The sequence below is a fragment of the Haemorhous mexicanus genome, chromosome 14 (genome assembly GCF_027477595.1).
Source record: "Haemorhous mexicanus isolate bHaeMex1 chromosome 14, bHaeMex1.pri, whole genome shotgun sequence".
In the NCBI taxonomy this organism is placed as follows: domain Eukaryota; kingdom Metazoa; phylum Chordata; class Aves; order Passeriformes; family Fringillidae; genus Haemorhous; species Haemorhous mexicanus.
In genome coordinates, this window is record NC_082354.1 from 9583514 (window position 1) to 9600335 (window position 16822).

The following is a 16822-nucleotide window of genomic DNA, read 5'->3' on the forward strand; positions in this document are numbered from 1 at the left end:
TTTAACCTCTCTGGAGTGAAGCGTGTGAAATCCTTGTCTATTGACATTCCAGGACATTTCAAAGGAGTGCCTTGCAAATACACTGTCACCTTGGCTTAAAAATCTTGAGGATAAAATTATTCAGAAAATTATCAATGCACAACTGAGACAATATTTTAAGCAGATAATAATCAGTAAAGATGAAAATATTACTTGCATAACACATGTGTTCATAGATGGAGGTCAGAGCTCTCCAAGTCCTGGAGTTAAACCACACTAGAGATGAACAGGGAAGTTGAGGAACAATGAAGTCTTTCATCTCACTTATTCCTAATTGTGAATGATCAGCAGCTGCTTTGGATGTATTTTGCAAGTATCTCTAAGGCATTTTAACACTCCTGAGCAGCAGTCTATTCCTGTAGGATATCCAGTCTACTTCCTAGCTGTCCTGGCACAGACAGAGCATGAGGGATTTACATCCTGGGTAATGCACATGCAACTATAAAACACTTGTGTGCACAGAGCAAAAAGCAAAGACTTCTGAAAAATCACACAGATAACTGACTAAGTACAATGAAATTTTCATCCACTGGGCTCCCATGGTGCTACAAAGAGTCTGGTTGGTCAGGTCTTTTATCTGCAGGGACTTGGCTTTATTTTTGAACATGACACATGCAAGCACCTTTAATTTATTCCCCAGGACCAGAGCTTTATGCATTTTAAGCTGTACTGCCTTTAGAGAGCTGCTTCTCTTGAAGTAACCAGCTCCACTGCTGTCCCTGTCTAAGCCTCCATCCAGTTCCACCAGCCACTCCCTGTCAGGTGCAGGGAGCAAGAATTCCAATCACCAGCTGTTCTGGCATCAGCCCCATTCCCATCCACGTGTTTACCCCCACCCAGAATCCTTCGAGAGCTCTGCAAGGCTCAGGCTCCTCTCTGAAGAGGCTAAGGGTGGCTTGGGGAATGAGCACCTGGTGCTCCACTGAGGGTCTTTTAATTATTTTTTAGCAGGTACTGCTCAAGACTGAGCATTTCAGAACAAGAGCTCATTTTAAGGTTTTGTCTGTGGGGAGGAGAGGGCTGCAACTGGTGTCATAAGCACAGTAACTTCATGTATTAATGAAGAAATGCTTTGTTTAAAAAAAAACTCCACGAAACCTGTGCAGCCAATCCATGGAGAGGGGAAGAAAATTATGTTTTTCCTAGATGTATAGTTTCCAAACCATGGCTAATAAAAATGAATGAACTGTGCCCAGGTCATGACTATTTTCTTGGAAATCACATTGGCCCTGATCCAGAAGTGCAAGTGAGAGGAGACAGCATTCAGGATTTCTCTACATGGTCATTTATTACTGAAGAGGAAAGTGTGCGACTCACGTCCATTACACTATCGTGACAAAGTGATCAGAGTGGGGACTGATAGGAAAAAGGAACTGTAGAATGAATTGAAAGATCTTTGCCTTTATTCTGAGCTGGTTTTCTTAGAGCTGCTACAGTGATACTCTTTCTAAAAAGAAACAAAACTGCACCGGCTCTGCTGATAAAACTGGAGAATTAAGGCACTTTTACCAAAACAGATTTCAAAAGGCAACAAGTCAAAAACCCAACAATTAAGTAATTTGCATATGCCTATATATTAAGTTTTAAGATAACCTGGGTTATATTTAGTTCACACAAACAAATTAACAAAATATAGCAGCATACAACCTATGAAAAGCTTAAGAAATTTATTAGATGCACAGATAAAGTGCAGTAACACAGATTCTTGTGTAAATCTTTTTTAAAATAAATAAGGTACAGTTAAACCACCTTTGACTCACTTTAGCTCCGAAAGAAAAGTCAGCCTAAGTTTTAATGATTGAACTTTAAGGTCAAGGTGAAATATATCATAACTATAACAGTGGTTGTGATCTGTATCAACTGTTTGAGGCTCCTGTTCCTCTTGAGGTCTCCCAGAAAGAGGAAGGCTGTTGCAAAATGGATACGTTAGACATAGTTCCTTTCACAGAAACATTTTTGTCATAAAGTGTGGTTGCTCAAATACATGTTAAAATATTTAACAAGGAAACAATTTTCTCCTGATCCAGTTGATCTTTTAAACAAGACAATGCATTTTTTCTATGAGGCAGCCCACAGGAAGGAACAGAAGTAGACATCCTCCTTAACTGAAGACTCTTGCTTTAAGAACTAAACTATTGCATTATATGAGAGTAAGAAATATCCATTTTGTGTTATCCCTTTCTCCAAACATACTCACTGACAGACATTTTTGCCTTAAGCTCAGAGGTCCATTTGTCTTCAAGAAAGACACGCATTAAAAAGAGGTTCCCTTTCAGGGTCATACAATAAAATCTTTCGGTGCCTTTCCATCTGGGGAAGCTCTTTGACAGAAGGAACTGTCCCTGTAGGAGTTTTGGATGATACCACATGTTTGTGCTCTGTTATCCATGATTTCAGGCACTTTTGGGCTAACATGGCTGTGTAATTTATGTCAATGCAATAATATTAGCAATATGTTCAATACTCAGAAGGGTCACCACAGTTTCCTTCATACACTCAGGATTTCAAATTCTTCTTCCAATTCGAATAGCTTGTCAGTAGATTCAATGAGTTCTGAAAAATAAATTACACAACTTAGAATATGAAGACATGCCTGATTTTGTTTACTAAAAAAACCCTCAAACCACCCCCCCCATCCTTCTGAAATTCTGCCTTTGAAATATTTTCTAAGATTTAAAAGTATCTTGTGTTAACACATGTAAATTGGACACAGCCTGTGTGGATAACTGATACTCTGTAAGAGTAAGGCATTTAATCATGCACTGATTGCCTGACCCTCAGGAAAGCCCACTTATTCCACCTGTGGTGGTTCTGCTGGCTGAGGAGCCCCACCCTGCTGCCCAGCAGCACTTTCAGTGAACCACACCTGCTCCTGTGGTTGTCACTTCTGGCTTGCTCGGAGGTATGAAAGGAGGCCAGTGGGGTGGGTGCTTCTGGACCAGCTCAAACATCCGCAGGCTCTGCTGCTTTAGAATCTCCTGAGGACAGAATACAAACCAAAAACCATTTTTAATACTGTATATCTGTCAAAGAACAAAGGCTGTAAAGTCCTGTTAGGTCAGGTACCTGCCATCATGAATCACAGCTTCACACATCTCTAGTATTGTCCTACTTGAAAACACACCTGGAGATGGATCTCTTAAACTCCTACAAGTTATCAGTGCATTTTAACGAGCTTTTATACATCTATAATTTTGTTTACATGGAGCAAACACATACCAAGAACACCCTTCTACCCATTAAAAGTAAATTAATTTCTTGGACCTCTCCGTGTTCAAGTTTTCTGTTGATCAATGAGAACAAAAGATCTATCTACTCAAAAGAATCCAAGAGATTTTGGAAGATAGGTTTTGATCAGGAGAAACAAGTTATTGAAACAAAATTTTACTGCTATCAGGTGAGGTCCATCATATCCTCTACTTCAGTTACTTGCAAACTGCTTTCTGTAGCCTTTTTTTAAATTAATGCTTTTGGTTGGTGGTACTTTATATTCACATTTCTGTTGCTTAATATTCCAACTGCTTGCTGTGATTTTCAGTAAATGACTTAGGTGTGAGCCACTAATACAGTACTGCTAACTGAAGACAAACTCAGAGCGGGCTGTATGCACTTGTTCTCCCAGCGCCAGGGCTCAGGCCTGCTAAATGCTGAACAAGCTCCATCAGCAGTGTCAGCTCTCCCTGATCATTAGTGCCATCTTCACTGGGGATCATTTGATTTGCAGGCCAGGAATTCCCATTAACCAAAAAAAGAACAGTATCCATGATTTCATACAGAGCAAAAAAAGATAGCAGTATTACCTTTTGTACAAGACTACACCAGTTATCAAAATCACATTCTTCTTTGCAAAAGAAGCCCTAAGGAGAGAATACACACAGTAATATTAAATACAATATGTCAATGAGCAAAGATCCTGTGGTATCTGTGTATGGGTTATATCTCGTGACAATCACCCATAACCCAACCAAAGGACACTGGCACGAGATCAGACTGAATTTCTTCAACTACCACAGTATTCTTGTGGTCTATACTGGATTACTTCTACAAGAAATGTCACTTGAAGATTGGTAGATGAAATAAAACAAGCTCAGGTGAGTATCTTCTCGAGAGCAACCAATGCACAGATGACAGTGATGGAATAAAGTAAGGAAACCTGATTCAGTTCCTTGCTTTGACTTTCAAACTACTTCTTGGAAAAGGTCTATGTTGCCCAGGAAAGAAACTTAATTGGCTCCACAGGATACAAACAGTTGGTCCCCTGCTTGAGCTAAAATTAATGTATCCTATGCAGTACAACTACTATGTGTTGAATTTTGGATTGCAGAAGAGTGCTCTGAGATCTTGACTGTGATCAAGGAAACATGCTGCTGCCCTTACACAGAGGTATTGCTTTGAACAAAGTACACACATTTATTATTTTCTAATACCTACTAAAGCTACTGAAGGGTCCAAATTCATGATCTTCATTCTGTGTGGGGCTTGCTGGCAGTGGAAGCTCTTGTCATCAACTGTGCCATTTTCTTCTGAATCTACAAAACTCTGAGTGGTGTGAGGGTCCAAGTAGATCAGCTCATTGCCTGGAGGGGTAAAATCCACATGGTGATAACAAGCAAGAAGCAGTAATAAACACTTATTCCACCCAGACTTGTAAAACATAAATTGGATTACACAGTCTGTATCTCAACTCCCTACCTAGGGAGTCTTTAGGAGACCTGGAAAGCCAGGCACAACAGTATCCCACAGGGCATTCAGTATAATTTTCCACTGTTACCTTTTAGAGTTGATTTTTTGGATGTTTTTTTCTTCCTTTGTCACATACTTGCCTTTATCTACATGAAGTCCAGTACATTTTTTAAAAATCTCAACTGCAGTAATCCCTAACATTCCTCAGATCAAAGATACAGGATGACCACAAATCCAATCTGTAATCCCATTAGGCATTCCCCAGAAATTGAACAAATAAGTCTGACTAAAACAGCTCAGGTTTTACAAAAGAAAGAACAAAATATCCAAAGAGTTATGGATCAAACCAGGGTAAAATATCAAAGCTGAATCTAGGATCAACTATTGCATTAATTAATAAAGACATGGAAGAAGGTGAAAGACATACTGATTTGAGAAAAAATTGAAAACTAAGAGACAATAATTTAAGAAAGCCGGGAAGCAAAAGAATAAAACAAGACACTCTTCACTGGAAAGTATTAATGACTAGAAAAAATACAGTATTTAAGCAGCAGTGACATTTTACATTTTTTGAGTGTTATCAACTTTTCTTAGTGTCTTGTTCTTGCTTATATCATTCCATAATTTTATATCAAGTTTTGCTGCTTCTTTTCTGTTCCTATAAGGATGGTTCCTGAAGCGTCTGAGGTATGTTTCTTCTTCTCCATTCTCAACCTTAAAATGCTTACTATTGCCCCTTCCCAAAGAAAATCCTTTCTCTTTCAGTCACATGGATATTTGGAGTAAGTTTCTTTCTTCCTTACCTAAAAATCCTATAAAATAATAGGCATTATTGGGTTTCCCTCCTAATGCTCCCAAAGACTGTGGCATCTTAAAGCATTCCTAGGAGTCCAAAGAGAGAAAAATTAAATTGATTTGTTTATTGATGTACCAGATACCTGAACTTTTTCACATACACAAACAAGTCATTGAAGAATGCCTTACTTTAAATGCATCAATATACACTGGATTGATGTGATTAATCCCTAGCCGGAGAGGGATAATGAGCAAGAGGGGCTTCCAGCCTGGGCACAATCCTGCTGTGTTCTTGTTTGGGCCAAGAGCACTTCTGTGCAAATGTGCACTGCTGTGGGCAACACTGCTGCTCTGGGCAGGGGACCAGCACATCTTCTCTGGGGGAATGAAAAGAGACATCAGTGAATGCACACAGGAACACAGTGCAGAGCTTTCAATCATGAATTAAATTACTTTTCCAGACAGCTTTATAGAGCTCCTGTTTTAAGAAAAAAGGAGCAGGGCATAGAAATCATGACTATTTACTAGAAGTAATTCTGGCAGTCAGAGTATGTGCTGGCACATTAGTGAGACATGGGAAAAATGAGGGGATGAATGTTTAAGACTGCAGCTACATTTACTACTTGCAGTGTTAAAGCTGTCAAGCTTTGCCTGGGAGATGATATAGCAGGAAGGAAGCATCACAAACTCTTAAGGGAAGAGTTCTATATGTTATTTCATGTCTACATCCCTTTCAGTGATGTAAACATGAAATAAGCAGAAGTAGGGACGAAAGTAGAATCAGGCTGTGGCCTGAATACCACCTGTAAACCCACCCTTCTTACAATTTTAAGTTGAAAATGGGCCACACATTTCTGAAGGATGTGCCCTTCATTTCTCTTTTGCTTGACAAAAGTAAATTTCTGGCAAACTCTATATTACAAGCAATTCTCTGTATTTTTACATACTACAACTTCATTCCATTGCTGGAGTAGGAGTTAAGGTAGCACAGACCAAACTCCACTTTCCCATCCTCATGGTATGTGAGCTGGTCACCAAAAATGCCTCACTGTTCTGTGCTAACTTTACTTTTGGAAACCCCAAACCTGAATATCCATTTCCTTTATTTGCTTCCTTACCCTGTAACAAATAGGGATGGTGCCAAGATTTTGCCCATACTTAGATACATTCAGGAGAGTGAATTCAAATCAAAAACTGTCACCAAGGAAATAATTACATAATCATCAAATCATTTAGGCCAGAAAAGACCTTTGACGTCATCAAATCCAACCACTACCCTAATGCTCCCAGAACAATTAAATTTGCCCTGAGCTTGAGCTACTCTTCAGTATCTGCTGAGACACTAAAGCAGTCCTGCAAAAGCTCCTGTTTCACTTACTGATGTCCTCGATGACCACTGTATTGTCCATAGATACATAAACTGCTAACGAATTCCATTCATCAAATAAAGCAAGCTTCCTAGAAAACACAGAGGCAATAATTAATAAAAGCTCTCTAGGACCATGAGGATAGCTTTTAACTCGGGACAGTTAAACAGTTCTTGAGTAAAAAAGTCACTTATTTGGAAGAAAAATTTGTTGGTTTTTTTAAGTCTTCATGTAATAAAAAAGATAACTTTCAGTGTTTAACGCATTTAGAAAAAAATAATAATGAGTGATTCCAGGAAAAGCACACACACTATACCATGTGAAAGCTGTTTTGTCCTTTTGCCAAATGCAGGGATAGTAACAGCTCAACCACATGATTAGGTTTATTACTTTTTATTGCAATTAACAGATTCCACTGTGGGATTCTGCCCATGGTGCCTAACATCATGTAGAAAAGAAAAATATTCCTATGCCAGTTTTTCCACATTACTCTGTGCTTAAGAAGTCCAGTGGAACTATTTCAGGTTGTTAAACGCCAGAGCAGCTCAAGATTTTGGCACCCAAATGTTAGGAGGGTGGCATAATAGCACACAGGTTTCGGTCCACTTTGTGTGACATCCAGAACTCTGGAGAAAGGAGCTCTCAGGCTGCACAGGCAGTGTTGGTTGTCTAAAATAAGCCTGAAAAACTGGTATGTGAGTCAAGAAGAATCTGTAAGGGAAAAGGAGCTGGAGGCCAGGACATCCTTCAGCTCCTTTCTCTCTCCAGAAGGTGTCTGTCCCAGGCCTGCAGCAAATGGCACCCAGGAGCTGCAGTCCAGCCTCCACCCGAAATCTGGGACGCTCCCTATCCCTCAGCAAAGTCAGCTCTAGTGAGGTTTCCAGACCAGGAGGAGCTTCCGCGTTCTCCCCAGCAGCCTCGGGCAGCCCCGCGCGGTCTCTGAGCTCAGCAGCCCCGCGAGCACGTCCCGGGAGCCCCTGCCACGACTTTGACTTACTTCAGTACTTGAGCAACTGTATTTGGTCCAAACCACTCTCCAATGGACTTCCCCTCTCCAACACCCATCTGTGCTGTTTTTGAAAGGGAAAACACACACAGGAGAAGACCACAGAGAGGCTGGTCACAGTCTGTGTCACACAGCATGGCCTACCAATACCTTGACAAACACTCTAGAGCAAGTGCAAGCTGTATTTAGCAACAATTATTTTCTCAACATACACTCTTTTCAAAACTTAATGACTGCTAGTTCCCTTGGAAGAAGTTCCTAAACTGTAATGACAATTACAAATATGTCCTTACTTACAAATTACAGCAATAACTTTGATGACTGTCTATTTTAACACTATCAACTCTGTTACTCAAAACCTGCACACTTTATCAAGAGCCAGATTCTAGAATACAGATTTATTTAGGTCTTAGTGAATAATATTTCTGAATTATTATACTTCATACCCATTCGCATACATTTTTATTTATATGTAAAAATATACATTGTCTTCATAATCACCTTTTAAAAATGTTTCATTAACTTACTTCAAATAAGAAAGTTTCAACATTGTAGGAACTTCAGTAGACAAAAGGAAGTTGATGTGTGTTCTTACCCATTTGATGGATGGAATAACAGCAATCTTTTCTATCCAGAAAGCACCGTAAGATTCTATGATATTCTTCTGGTTGTTTTTTGTGTTTTTCCCATTGCCAATCTATCAGGAAAAAAGTTAAACAGATTAAAAAATAATGTTTTCATTTTATTGATCAAATTTCTAGACAGCAGAAAGCCATACAATGAGATTTTAAGAGACGATCCATCTCTAATATTTACATTTTATTTAGACATCCTAGAAGTCACACCTTGTCATTTATTATCAAGCTGCCCTTTATCATCACATGCTATTGTGTGAAAATTAGGAAACTAAAATAACAATGCCAACTGCAAGTATATCCTGAGTGATCACTGTTGAGAATTGATAGCTATTGCTCTATGTGAGCTTCCAAGACTATTTAAAACTATCTGTTCTGTTTGGACTTTATCAGATTTGCAAACATTTGTAGGATAATAAGACTCATAAAGCAAAATCCAAACACAATGCTGGCCCTCTCACATAGCAAAATCCAAACCATGACTTTGCCACGTGAGCTTCTGACATAAGCTTCTGACCTCACATTTACTAACAGAGAAACATATACACAGAGCTGATGCTATTTAGATCCATACTACAAGTTCAAGGTCTAGTTTTTCTCAGGTAATATGTTTGTTTGCCTACTCTTTCAGTTAAATCTTTGCAATACCACTTTGTGTATTCAGTTATTAAAGTGGTAAATCCACACATCGTGCTGCCATAGACACCGTGACAAAAGAGCATAAGGATCGCAGACCCAGCCACAGCAAGGTAATTGACAGGAGAGTGACACACAGAGCAGACCTATGACACTCACCCACGACCCTGGGATATGGGGTGTCAGTAGAATTACAGACACTAGTGAGGTCTGCTGTGGGGTCTGGACTCAGGCTGATGATGGGTGAATGGTCTGTGAAGTACTTTGTGTGGTGTGTATCACTCTGTCACTACTGACACGTCAGCCTGGGCCAGCATTTTGGTGGCTATGTAATGAAAAGAGGGGAAGAACTCAGATCCATGGTAGCAAGTTTTCCCTTGGCTTCAACTTGGGTATTCCTCATAAAAAAATTATAAAATAACAACAGTGGGATTCCCTATTTGTCCTTCCCCTGTTTTTGTTTCTCTGCTTAGGGCTGACATGGTTTTGCTCCATCAGACACGAACAGTTCACTAATAACTTTATCGAGGCATCACAGAAAGTTTCATTAATAAATTTAGGTTTTATGCATTTATGGAAAATGACAACAAAAATGAAACAGCTTCCAAATAACACAAAAGTTGCCTCAGCAACAGTACTCACCTCTTCCTAAATGTCTGCAGATCAGTGCCTGGGCCAGCATCATCTGCCCACACCTCAGCATGCATCCCCAGCCCGCGTCAGACGAGGGACCGGTGCCTCCTGGGAACAGAGGTGCTCACATCAGCACGGGCTCTGCACAGAGCCAGCTTCTGAGAGAACCCACAGTCAAACCTCTAACAACTGCCCCACAGCTGAGGGGGAGCCAGCCTGTCCCACTGAGGCAGCTCCTTTCTCCCCACAGTGCTGGTGTCACTTCACTGCTTGCCCCACAAACAGGAAGACCTGATTATATACAGGTACAAGCAAACACTGATTTTGATAGCTTTAATCTTTTGTTTGCACACATGGTTAAATTATGATCAAAACATTCTAGTACTGTAAAAATAACTTTTCAGTCCCCAACATCATCACTAATCCTGTTAATCCATAACCAGGCTGCTGGAATGCTGCATACTCACCAATAGGTGAAAACTTTCTTCTATACGTAAACCAGAGACGAGCACTTATATCCAACAATAACTTAGATTTGTCTGGAATAATTTTAAGAGGAAATAAATTATTAAAACAGACTTAAAACTGAAAAATTCAAACTATCCCTGTACAGTTAATATATAGAATGCATGGAAGGCTCCTATAGCTTTTACATACAAGACCCTTAGTACTTAAAACATTTTTTAGCAATTTAAACACAGAGAGCTTTTGCAGACTGCTAATTAAAGTTAACTTATTAAGGATGAAATAATTATTACCCAATGAAATTTTACAAGGTGCTTGGAATGACTATGCCCAGCCTGAATAAAACAACTCTGGAGAACTGTCCTCAAGAAAGAACTGGTAAAGCAGGTTAAGAAGTTCTACGTTCAAATCAACAGGGAATTATACATTACCTCCAAAGCCAACAGAAAGTAATTTTGAGAAGAGGTTAATAATGTTAAATTGAATGAAACCTCTCTTTTTTCTTGTTTGTTTAAACCCATGCACTTACAGACTCCTCCAAAGGCTCTGAAGAATGCCTAAGAATCCTATTTGCTGCATTTTCCCTTAGCTGCAGCTCAGACTGGCTGGCTTTTCCAAAGGATTCTCCAGCTGATCCTCAAGCAGCACCCTGGGCTGTCCCACATTGGTGGCCACTGCCTTTGACACGTAACACAGGAGGATGGCCCTGTCTTCTCCCCAGGGACCAAAACTCACTTCTGAAATCTTACTTTTATAAAAACACATTACTCAGCTCTAGCTTTTAGGTCATGCACTTATTTTCACTAAAATGCAGTATGTGCCACAGACTAACTTATTGTTGTTATTTGAAATATCATTTCAGTTGCAAGTAACAGGCTGTGGACAGCATCCCTCATAGGAAAATGACATCAGTAATGCTGAACATTTCCCAAAAGTTATTTATATATTTATTTCTGAGGCCCTGATGTTGTGAAGTGATGAGGCTCATATCTGCCAGCCTCTGCTAAGAATGTGATGATATTGCATGAATTATAGTGGAAGCACATTGGCCTTGGTTCTGGTTTCTGTACAGGAGGAATTCCTGCTTACACCTGGTGTCTCACTGATGAAGAACAAACTTTCCACATGAGACATTTAGGGAATTATTAAAGAAAGGAAGGAGCTGTTGCTGCTTGTGAATCTATGAATATTCTACAGATGTTACAGATAATTTAATTCTAAAGATACCTGTGTTTAGGTGGTGTTGCCTTCCTAAAATCCACACTGGCTCATCAGTTTCTGGAAATTCTTCTAAGTAGTCTGACAAAATAGTGATCTGGTTTTCATACCTAGACAAAACTGAACAGGAATACACAAAATTCAAACTCCATTTTATCCCCTTATTCTTTTATACACAACTTGGAGCTCTCAAACTGAACTAGTTTGTAGTAAGACTTTACAGCCTTTGGGGCTTCTCAGCAGTGCTGCCAGCTGCTTTTAATTTTCTCCCTTAAAAGCTGCTCTGGCTGAAATAACCAATGCCTTGGTTTTTATTTAGATCCTCAGTGAGTGCTGAGAGAACACCAGGAATAACACCTTTATAAGCAATCTCACTGAAGTCAGTGACAGAAGTTCAGGATGACTGCAGTGAGGATGAGATTTGATTCAATGAGGAAAGGAAAAAAAAAATTAGGCAGCACAGATTAATCTGAAACATAGAAAAAATACAAATCAGAGTGATTATGGCCTCATGCTTAATGGAAAGCATGTGAAAAGTGTTAGCAAGACTGGGCTTTACTTTCCCAACTGGAGATTTGAAATACTTCAGGAAAAAAAAAATAGATGTATTAATGTTAATATTCAACATCACATCTATTTAGTGAAAAATAACAAATTATAATACTACCAAAAGAAGACAGTCCAACCATTTTCTAGATCATTAAAATGGTGCTTTTTGGAAGAGTGCAACAACCTTTCAAGTGTAAAAATTAATGTAAAATCATATATATATAGTAAGTTTCCGTTAAAAATAATATGCATTCCAGCGATCAGAAGGGAGCTGCACCACCCTCTGGCTGGAGCCCCGGGCCAGCAGTGCCGAGCCCCGACGCTCAGCGTCCCCGCAGGCAGTGGTGAAACACCGCGCCGGACTCCTCCAGGGCTGTCAGCTCAGCAAAACAACTTCTCGCACTGTGCTCTGCATTCTCCGTCAGAAAAGCCGTCGCCCACTGCACTTACAGAGCAAATTATCTGCCTTTTACTCCAAAGACTTAAGACACTCTCGACCCCCGAAATCCAACTGGAGGCACCTGTACCCCCTTCGCGGCCACCTCTCTCGCCCCGGCTCTCGTACTTCATCCCGGAGCTCTTGAGAAGGCACCGCCACCGTTTCTTTTCCATTGCCGGGGTCCCCTTCCCCTTCCCGGCGCTCCCCCACAGCGCTCCCCGCCGAGCTGCGGCGCCTCCCGGAGCGGGGCTGCAGACCCGGCTCCGGCCCCTCCGCTCAGGCCGCCCCGCGCCCCGGCCGAGCCCCCTCACGGCCGGGCCCCCACCCGAGCCCCCCAGCCCCGGCCCCGGGAGAGGCCGCTGGACCCCAAGCGCCAGGCGACCCCTCAGGGCGGATCGCACCGCGCCGCCCGCGCCGGCCCCCGTCCCTCAGCCCGCGGGCGTCTCCCGCCGCTGGGAGCCCCACTGGATCTCCGGAGCCCCGGCCTGGCCCCTCAGCGCCGCCCCGCCCGCCGTGCCCGCGCCCCGCGCCCCTCACCGGCCTCCATCCTCCCGCTGTCACCATCCTCCTCCCCTTCGCCCCGACACGGAGGCACAACACGGCCGCGCCGCGGGGCGCCCTGGGAGCTGCAGTCCCACCGCCGGCCGGGAGCGCACCGCCCCCTCGTCCAAAGGACTACAAACCCCAGCAGCCCTCGCGGCCGGGGCGGTGAGCGGAGCAGGCGGGTAGGCGCGATTGGCCGGACTGGGCCCCGGCGCCGTCCTGATTGGCGATTCGCGGTCTGGGCCCTCCCCGCGGGCGGGGTGGCGCGGGGACAGCATGGAGGGCGCGGTGTCGGACGTGGCCGTGTGTAACCTGGCGTTCGCGGGGCGCCTCGAGGAGCTGCGGGCGCTGCTGCTCCGCGACAGGGCCCAGGCCACGCGGGCCGACCAGGTCAGCCGGCTGCGGCCCCGGGCGGCCTGGGGACGGCTCCTGCCGGCCGCTGTCCGTCCTTGCTCCGCTCACCGCTTCCCTCCCGCAGGATCACCGCACCGCGCTGCACTGGGCCTGCTCGGCGGGACACACGGACGTCGCGGAGCTCCTCCTCGGGCTCGGCGTGCCTGTGAACGATAAGGACGATGTGAGTGCCGCGGCCCCAGCCCCGGGCGGCTGAGGGAGCCGCGGAGCGGTCCGGGTGCGCGGGTGCTGCCAGGCCCGCTGCTGTCACGGTTTCAGCCGCAGAGGGGCCCTGACAGCTCCCGGAGCCGCTTCCGCCGCCCCCTCCTCGCCCACGTCCCCTCCTCCCGCCGGCCGGAGCGCCCGGCCGGTATGTGGCACTTGGGGAGGTCCGGGCTGCTCTGTCTGCGCTGGGCAGGCAGGGTGAAGTATTCCACGATTGGAAATAGGCGTGAGGAGGAGATTTGAGACCTGCTTATTGTCTCGGAATTTTAGGACAGCTGTATTTATGAAGTAACTTGCAAAACCAGAGGGTGTTTGGGTAGTTCTTGCGGTTTTCACATTACCTTTATCTCCGTGTGATCTCTCAAATATGTTGTGCCAAATCATGAGGCAGCCTGAAGATCTCTCACACTGAGGAAAGCAGCCTGAAGATCTCTCACGCTGGGGAAGGCACTGGGAAAGCAGGTGCAGGTTCAGTGATTTCACAGTTGGAAAGGAGATTGCCTGTTCCTGTTCTAGAGGAAGAGCTGCAATATCCATTACTAAGCATCCTAAATGTCATCCATAAAGAAGGAAATGTCTCATCAGTTTAGAGAGTAGGATATAGAAAAAGTTGTTAACACTCTTTTCTACTACTGCTGTTTGTTCTTAAAAAGGCACTAGTGTAAATTCTGCAGGGACAAAGTGTTCTGCAAAGATACCATGCATAACTAGCAGAAGTGATTTCTGTCACTTAACTGGCAGCTTTTTCTAGGTACTGAATGCAGGCATGTAAAAAGACATGAGCCTTGCATCTAGTGAAAATCAGTAATATTTTAGCTTTACACTGATAAGAATATGTGCAGTGCGAGTAGTTCAGGTTTGTCTGGGTTATACATGATCATGTTTTTCTGCCTGAAACTCATGGTTTGAATAATGTGGATTTCTTCTTGCCTCTGTAGGCTGGTTGGACTCCCCTGCACATTGCTGCTTCAGCAGGCCGTGATGAAATTGTGAAAGCCCTCATTGCTAAGGGTGCTCATGTAAATGCTGTCAATCAGAATGGCTGCACGCCCCTGCATTATGCAGCCTCCAAAAATAAGCAGGAGGTATGTTAACCTAAGGTACTGGAGCTGGTGGTGTGCTTGGAAGAAGGATTTAGGTATATTAAGCCCACATCCTCCTCCCCTGCTCCTTTCTCTTTCAACATGCTCAGATTGCAATCATGCTTTTGGAGAATGGAGCAGATCCAGATGCAACAGATCATTTTGAATCCACCCCGTTACACAGAGCAGCAGCCAAAGGAAACCTAAAAATGGTACAGATCCTTGTGCAGCACAATGCAACTTTGGATATACGGGACTCTGAAGGGAATACTCCTCTGTAAGTAATTTTTTATTTTTATTTTGTTAATATAGCGTAATCTCTGTGAAATACAACTCCATTACTTCATTGTCTTTTTTCCTTTTTTTATTTTTTTGTTGCTTCAAAATACACTCTTGCTTCACATCCCTGTGCAATTAAAAAGTATTTCAGAAAGTCATACTTTGTATTTTGCCATCGTGGTCTGTACATGCATACTTTAACTTGTGTTACTGCATCCACTTAAAGAGTGTAGAACACGTTTTGTATTAATCTGGAATACGTTGGTTGCTGCTACAGGGTAGAAAGTGAGCTAATGACATCAGAGTCAGAGGAAACTGGTCTTGCAGGCTGGTCTACTCTGTCCTGCCAAGCAAGAACTCATTTCAGAAGCTTTTCTTCACCTCTCTAAAGAAAAAAAGTTGCAACTGAAGTACAGTCAGCCCAGTGTTTATTGTTACCTTAGAGATCAATTTGAATCTGTAAGAGTTACAGCTGTTTTGAAGTTGGTGTCAAAACCACAGTGGAACCAGATTTTTCTGTGAATAAGATCAAGCAGTAAGTTTTAGCTGTACATAAACCCCAGTATGGCCCTGGAGTGCACACAGTTCTTCCTAGGACACTGTGCCAAATGGAAAAAATAATTTGCTGCATTTGCAGTAAGTAATTATTTTTTAGCATCAGACAATTTATTTCTCACCTTCAATTTAATAGAGATTGCCATTTTCCATTCTCACCATGGATTATGTTCTCTTTAGCTTTGCTGACTGCAGAGCCAAATCCTAACCCAAAGAACTGTCTTAACATTGCAAGGAGAGCAGCAGGAGGAATGTTCTTGAGTTGCTTAATGACAGCAGAGGGACTGGACAGCAAGCTTTGGAATCTGTCTAGGTAGTTGGCTGCTTGTGGATTTGTTGTTCTCAGATGTATCTCCCCCCAACACTGACACTGTCATTTTGACATGGTGTAATTGTTGCTCCTTACAAGCTTGGACAGTTTAACAGTAGCTGTGGGTTTCTTGTTCTCATTGCAGTCATTTAGCCTGCGATGAAGAGAGAGTGGAGGAGGCAAAGCTGCTGGTGTCTCATGGTGCAAGTATTCACATTGAGAATAAAGAAGAGCTGACCCCTCTGAAAGTGGCAAAGGGTGGCCTGGGAGCCATCCTTAAAAGAATGGTGGAAGGCTAGAGGGGGCTTCCCACTTGAGTCTCTCTCCTGTTGCACTTCTGCTTAGGATTGCAAACTTCACATTTTGATAGCTCATCTGGGATGTCATGTATGGTATCAGCATGGTAATGAAATGTTTTTATTGAAGCTGTCCTTCAAGTGCAGTGCCAAAACAACTCTTTGTACTTTGTGTTAATTAAATTGTTCACTGACTTTAAAGTATTTTTCAATATCTTGCAGTTTTCTTTCAGTTTACAGTGTGATGTGTATAAATGTGGTATTCCTTCTTCTTCAGATCCCAGTTTAGAATTATTTCTTTTAAGAAACAGGACCAAAAATGTTTTAACCATTTAAAGCCAATTTTTGTTTTCTTCTAGAGTCTTTGTTTTTTCTCTTAGCTTTTGTGATTTGTGTGGGGGGCTTTGTCTGTGTTTTGTGGGTACTGATTGTCTTTCTCCAGATGATTCTAAGCTACACTGTATTTCTCTTTGTAGAACGCAGTTTGCTTAGTTACCTAGATAATTGTATCCATTTTTGCTACTCTTGGTGTATTGAGTGAAATCTGAGTGTTTAAAGCTTTTCTGTTGTTACAGGTTGCTATCCTGTTTTTCTCTGAGTCTTTAAATACATGTATTTGATGAAGTGCACTGGACTGCTTGCAGAATGCAGGCACAGTTTCAGGGTTACCTCTG

The 16822-nt window shown here is 42.6% G+C and overlaps 2 protein-coding genes across 3 annotated transcripts; one reads left to right on the forward strand and one right to left on the reverse strand.

The window, feature by feature from the left end:
- Positions 1-1301: 1301 nt before the first annotated feature.
- On the reverse strand, positions 1302-13154 carry ATG4A (autophagy related 4A cysteine peptidase). The gene is made up of 13 exons (XM_059859064.1): positions 13003-13154; positions 11487-11597; positions 10262-10333; positions 9804-9902; positions 8486-8587; positions 7882-7954; positions 6896-6975; positions 5707-5894; positions 5526-5604; positions 4471-4616; positions 3840-3896; positions 2906-3017; positions 1302-2592 (listed from the first exon to the last, which is right to left on the reverse strand). The coding sequence occupies exons 1-13, from the start codon at positions 13010-13012 to the stop codon at positions 2528-2530; spliced, it is 1194 nt and encodes a 397-aa protein (XP_059715047.1). The 5' UTR covers positions 13013-13154; the 3' UTR covers positions 1302-2527.
- An 84-nt stretch (positions 13155-13238) lies between these two features.
- On the forward strand, positions 13239-16352 carry PSMD10 (proteasome 26S subunit, non-ATPase 10). Of its 2 annotated transcripts, XR_009488235.1 has the most exons (6): positions 13239-13398; positions 13487-13585; positions 14565-14711; positions 14819-14985; positions 15723-15855; positions 15998-16222. XR_009488235.1 is itself a non-coding variant. In XM_059859066.1 (5 exons), exons 1-5 carry the CDS (start codon positions 13285-13287, stop codon positions 16149-16151), a joined length of 681 nt encoding a protein of 226 aa, XP_059715049.1. In that variant the 5' UTR covers positions 13240-13284; the 3' UTR covers positions 16152-16352. The 2 variants fall into 2 exon arrangements, 1 of the variants encoding a protein (XP_059715049.1); XM_059859066.1 differs by lacking the exon at positions 15723-15855 and having other exon boundaries at positions 13240-13398; positions 15998-16352.
- The last annotated feature ends 470 nt before the right edge of the window (positions 16353-16822 follow it).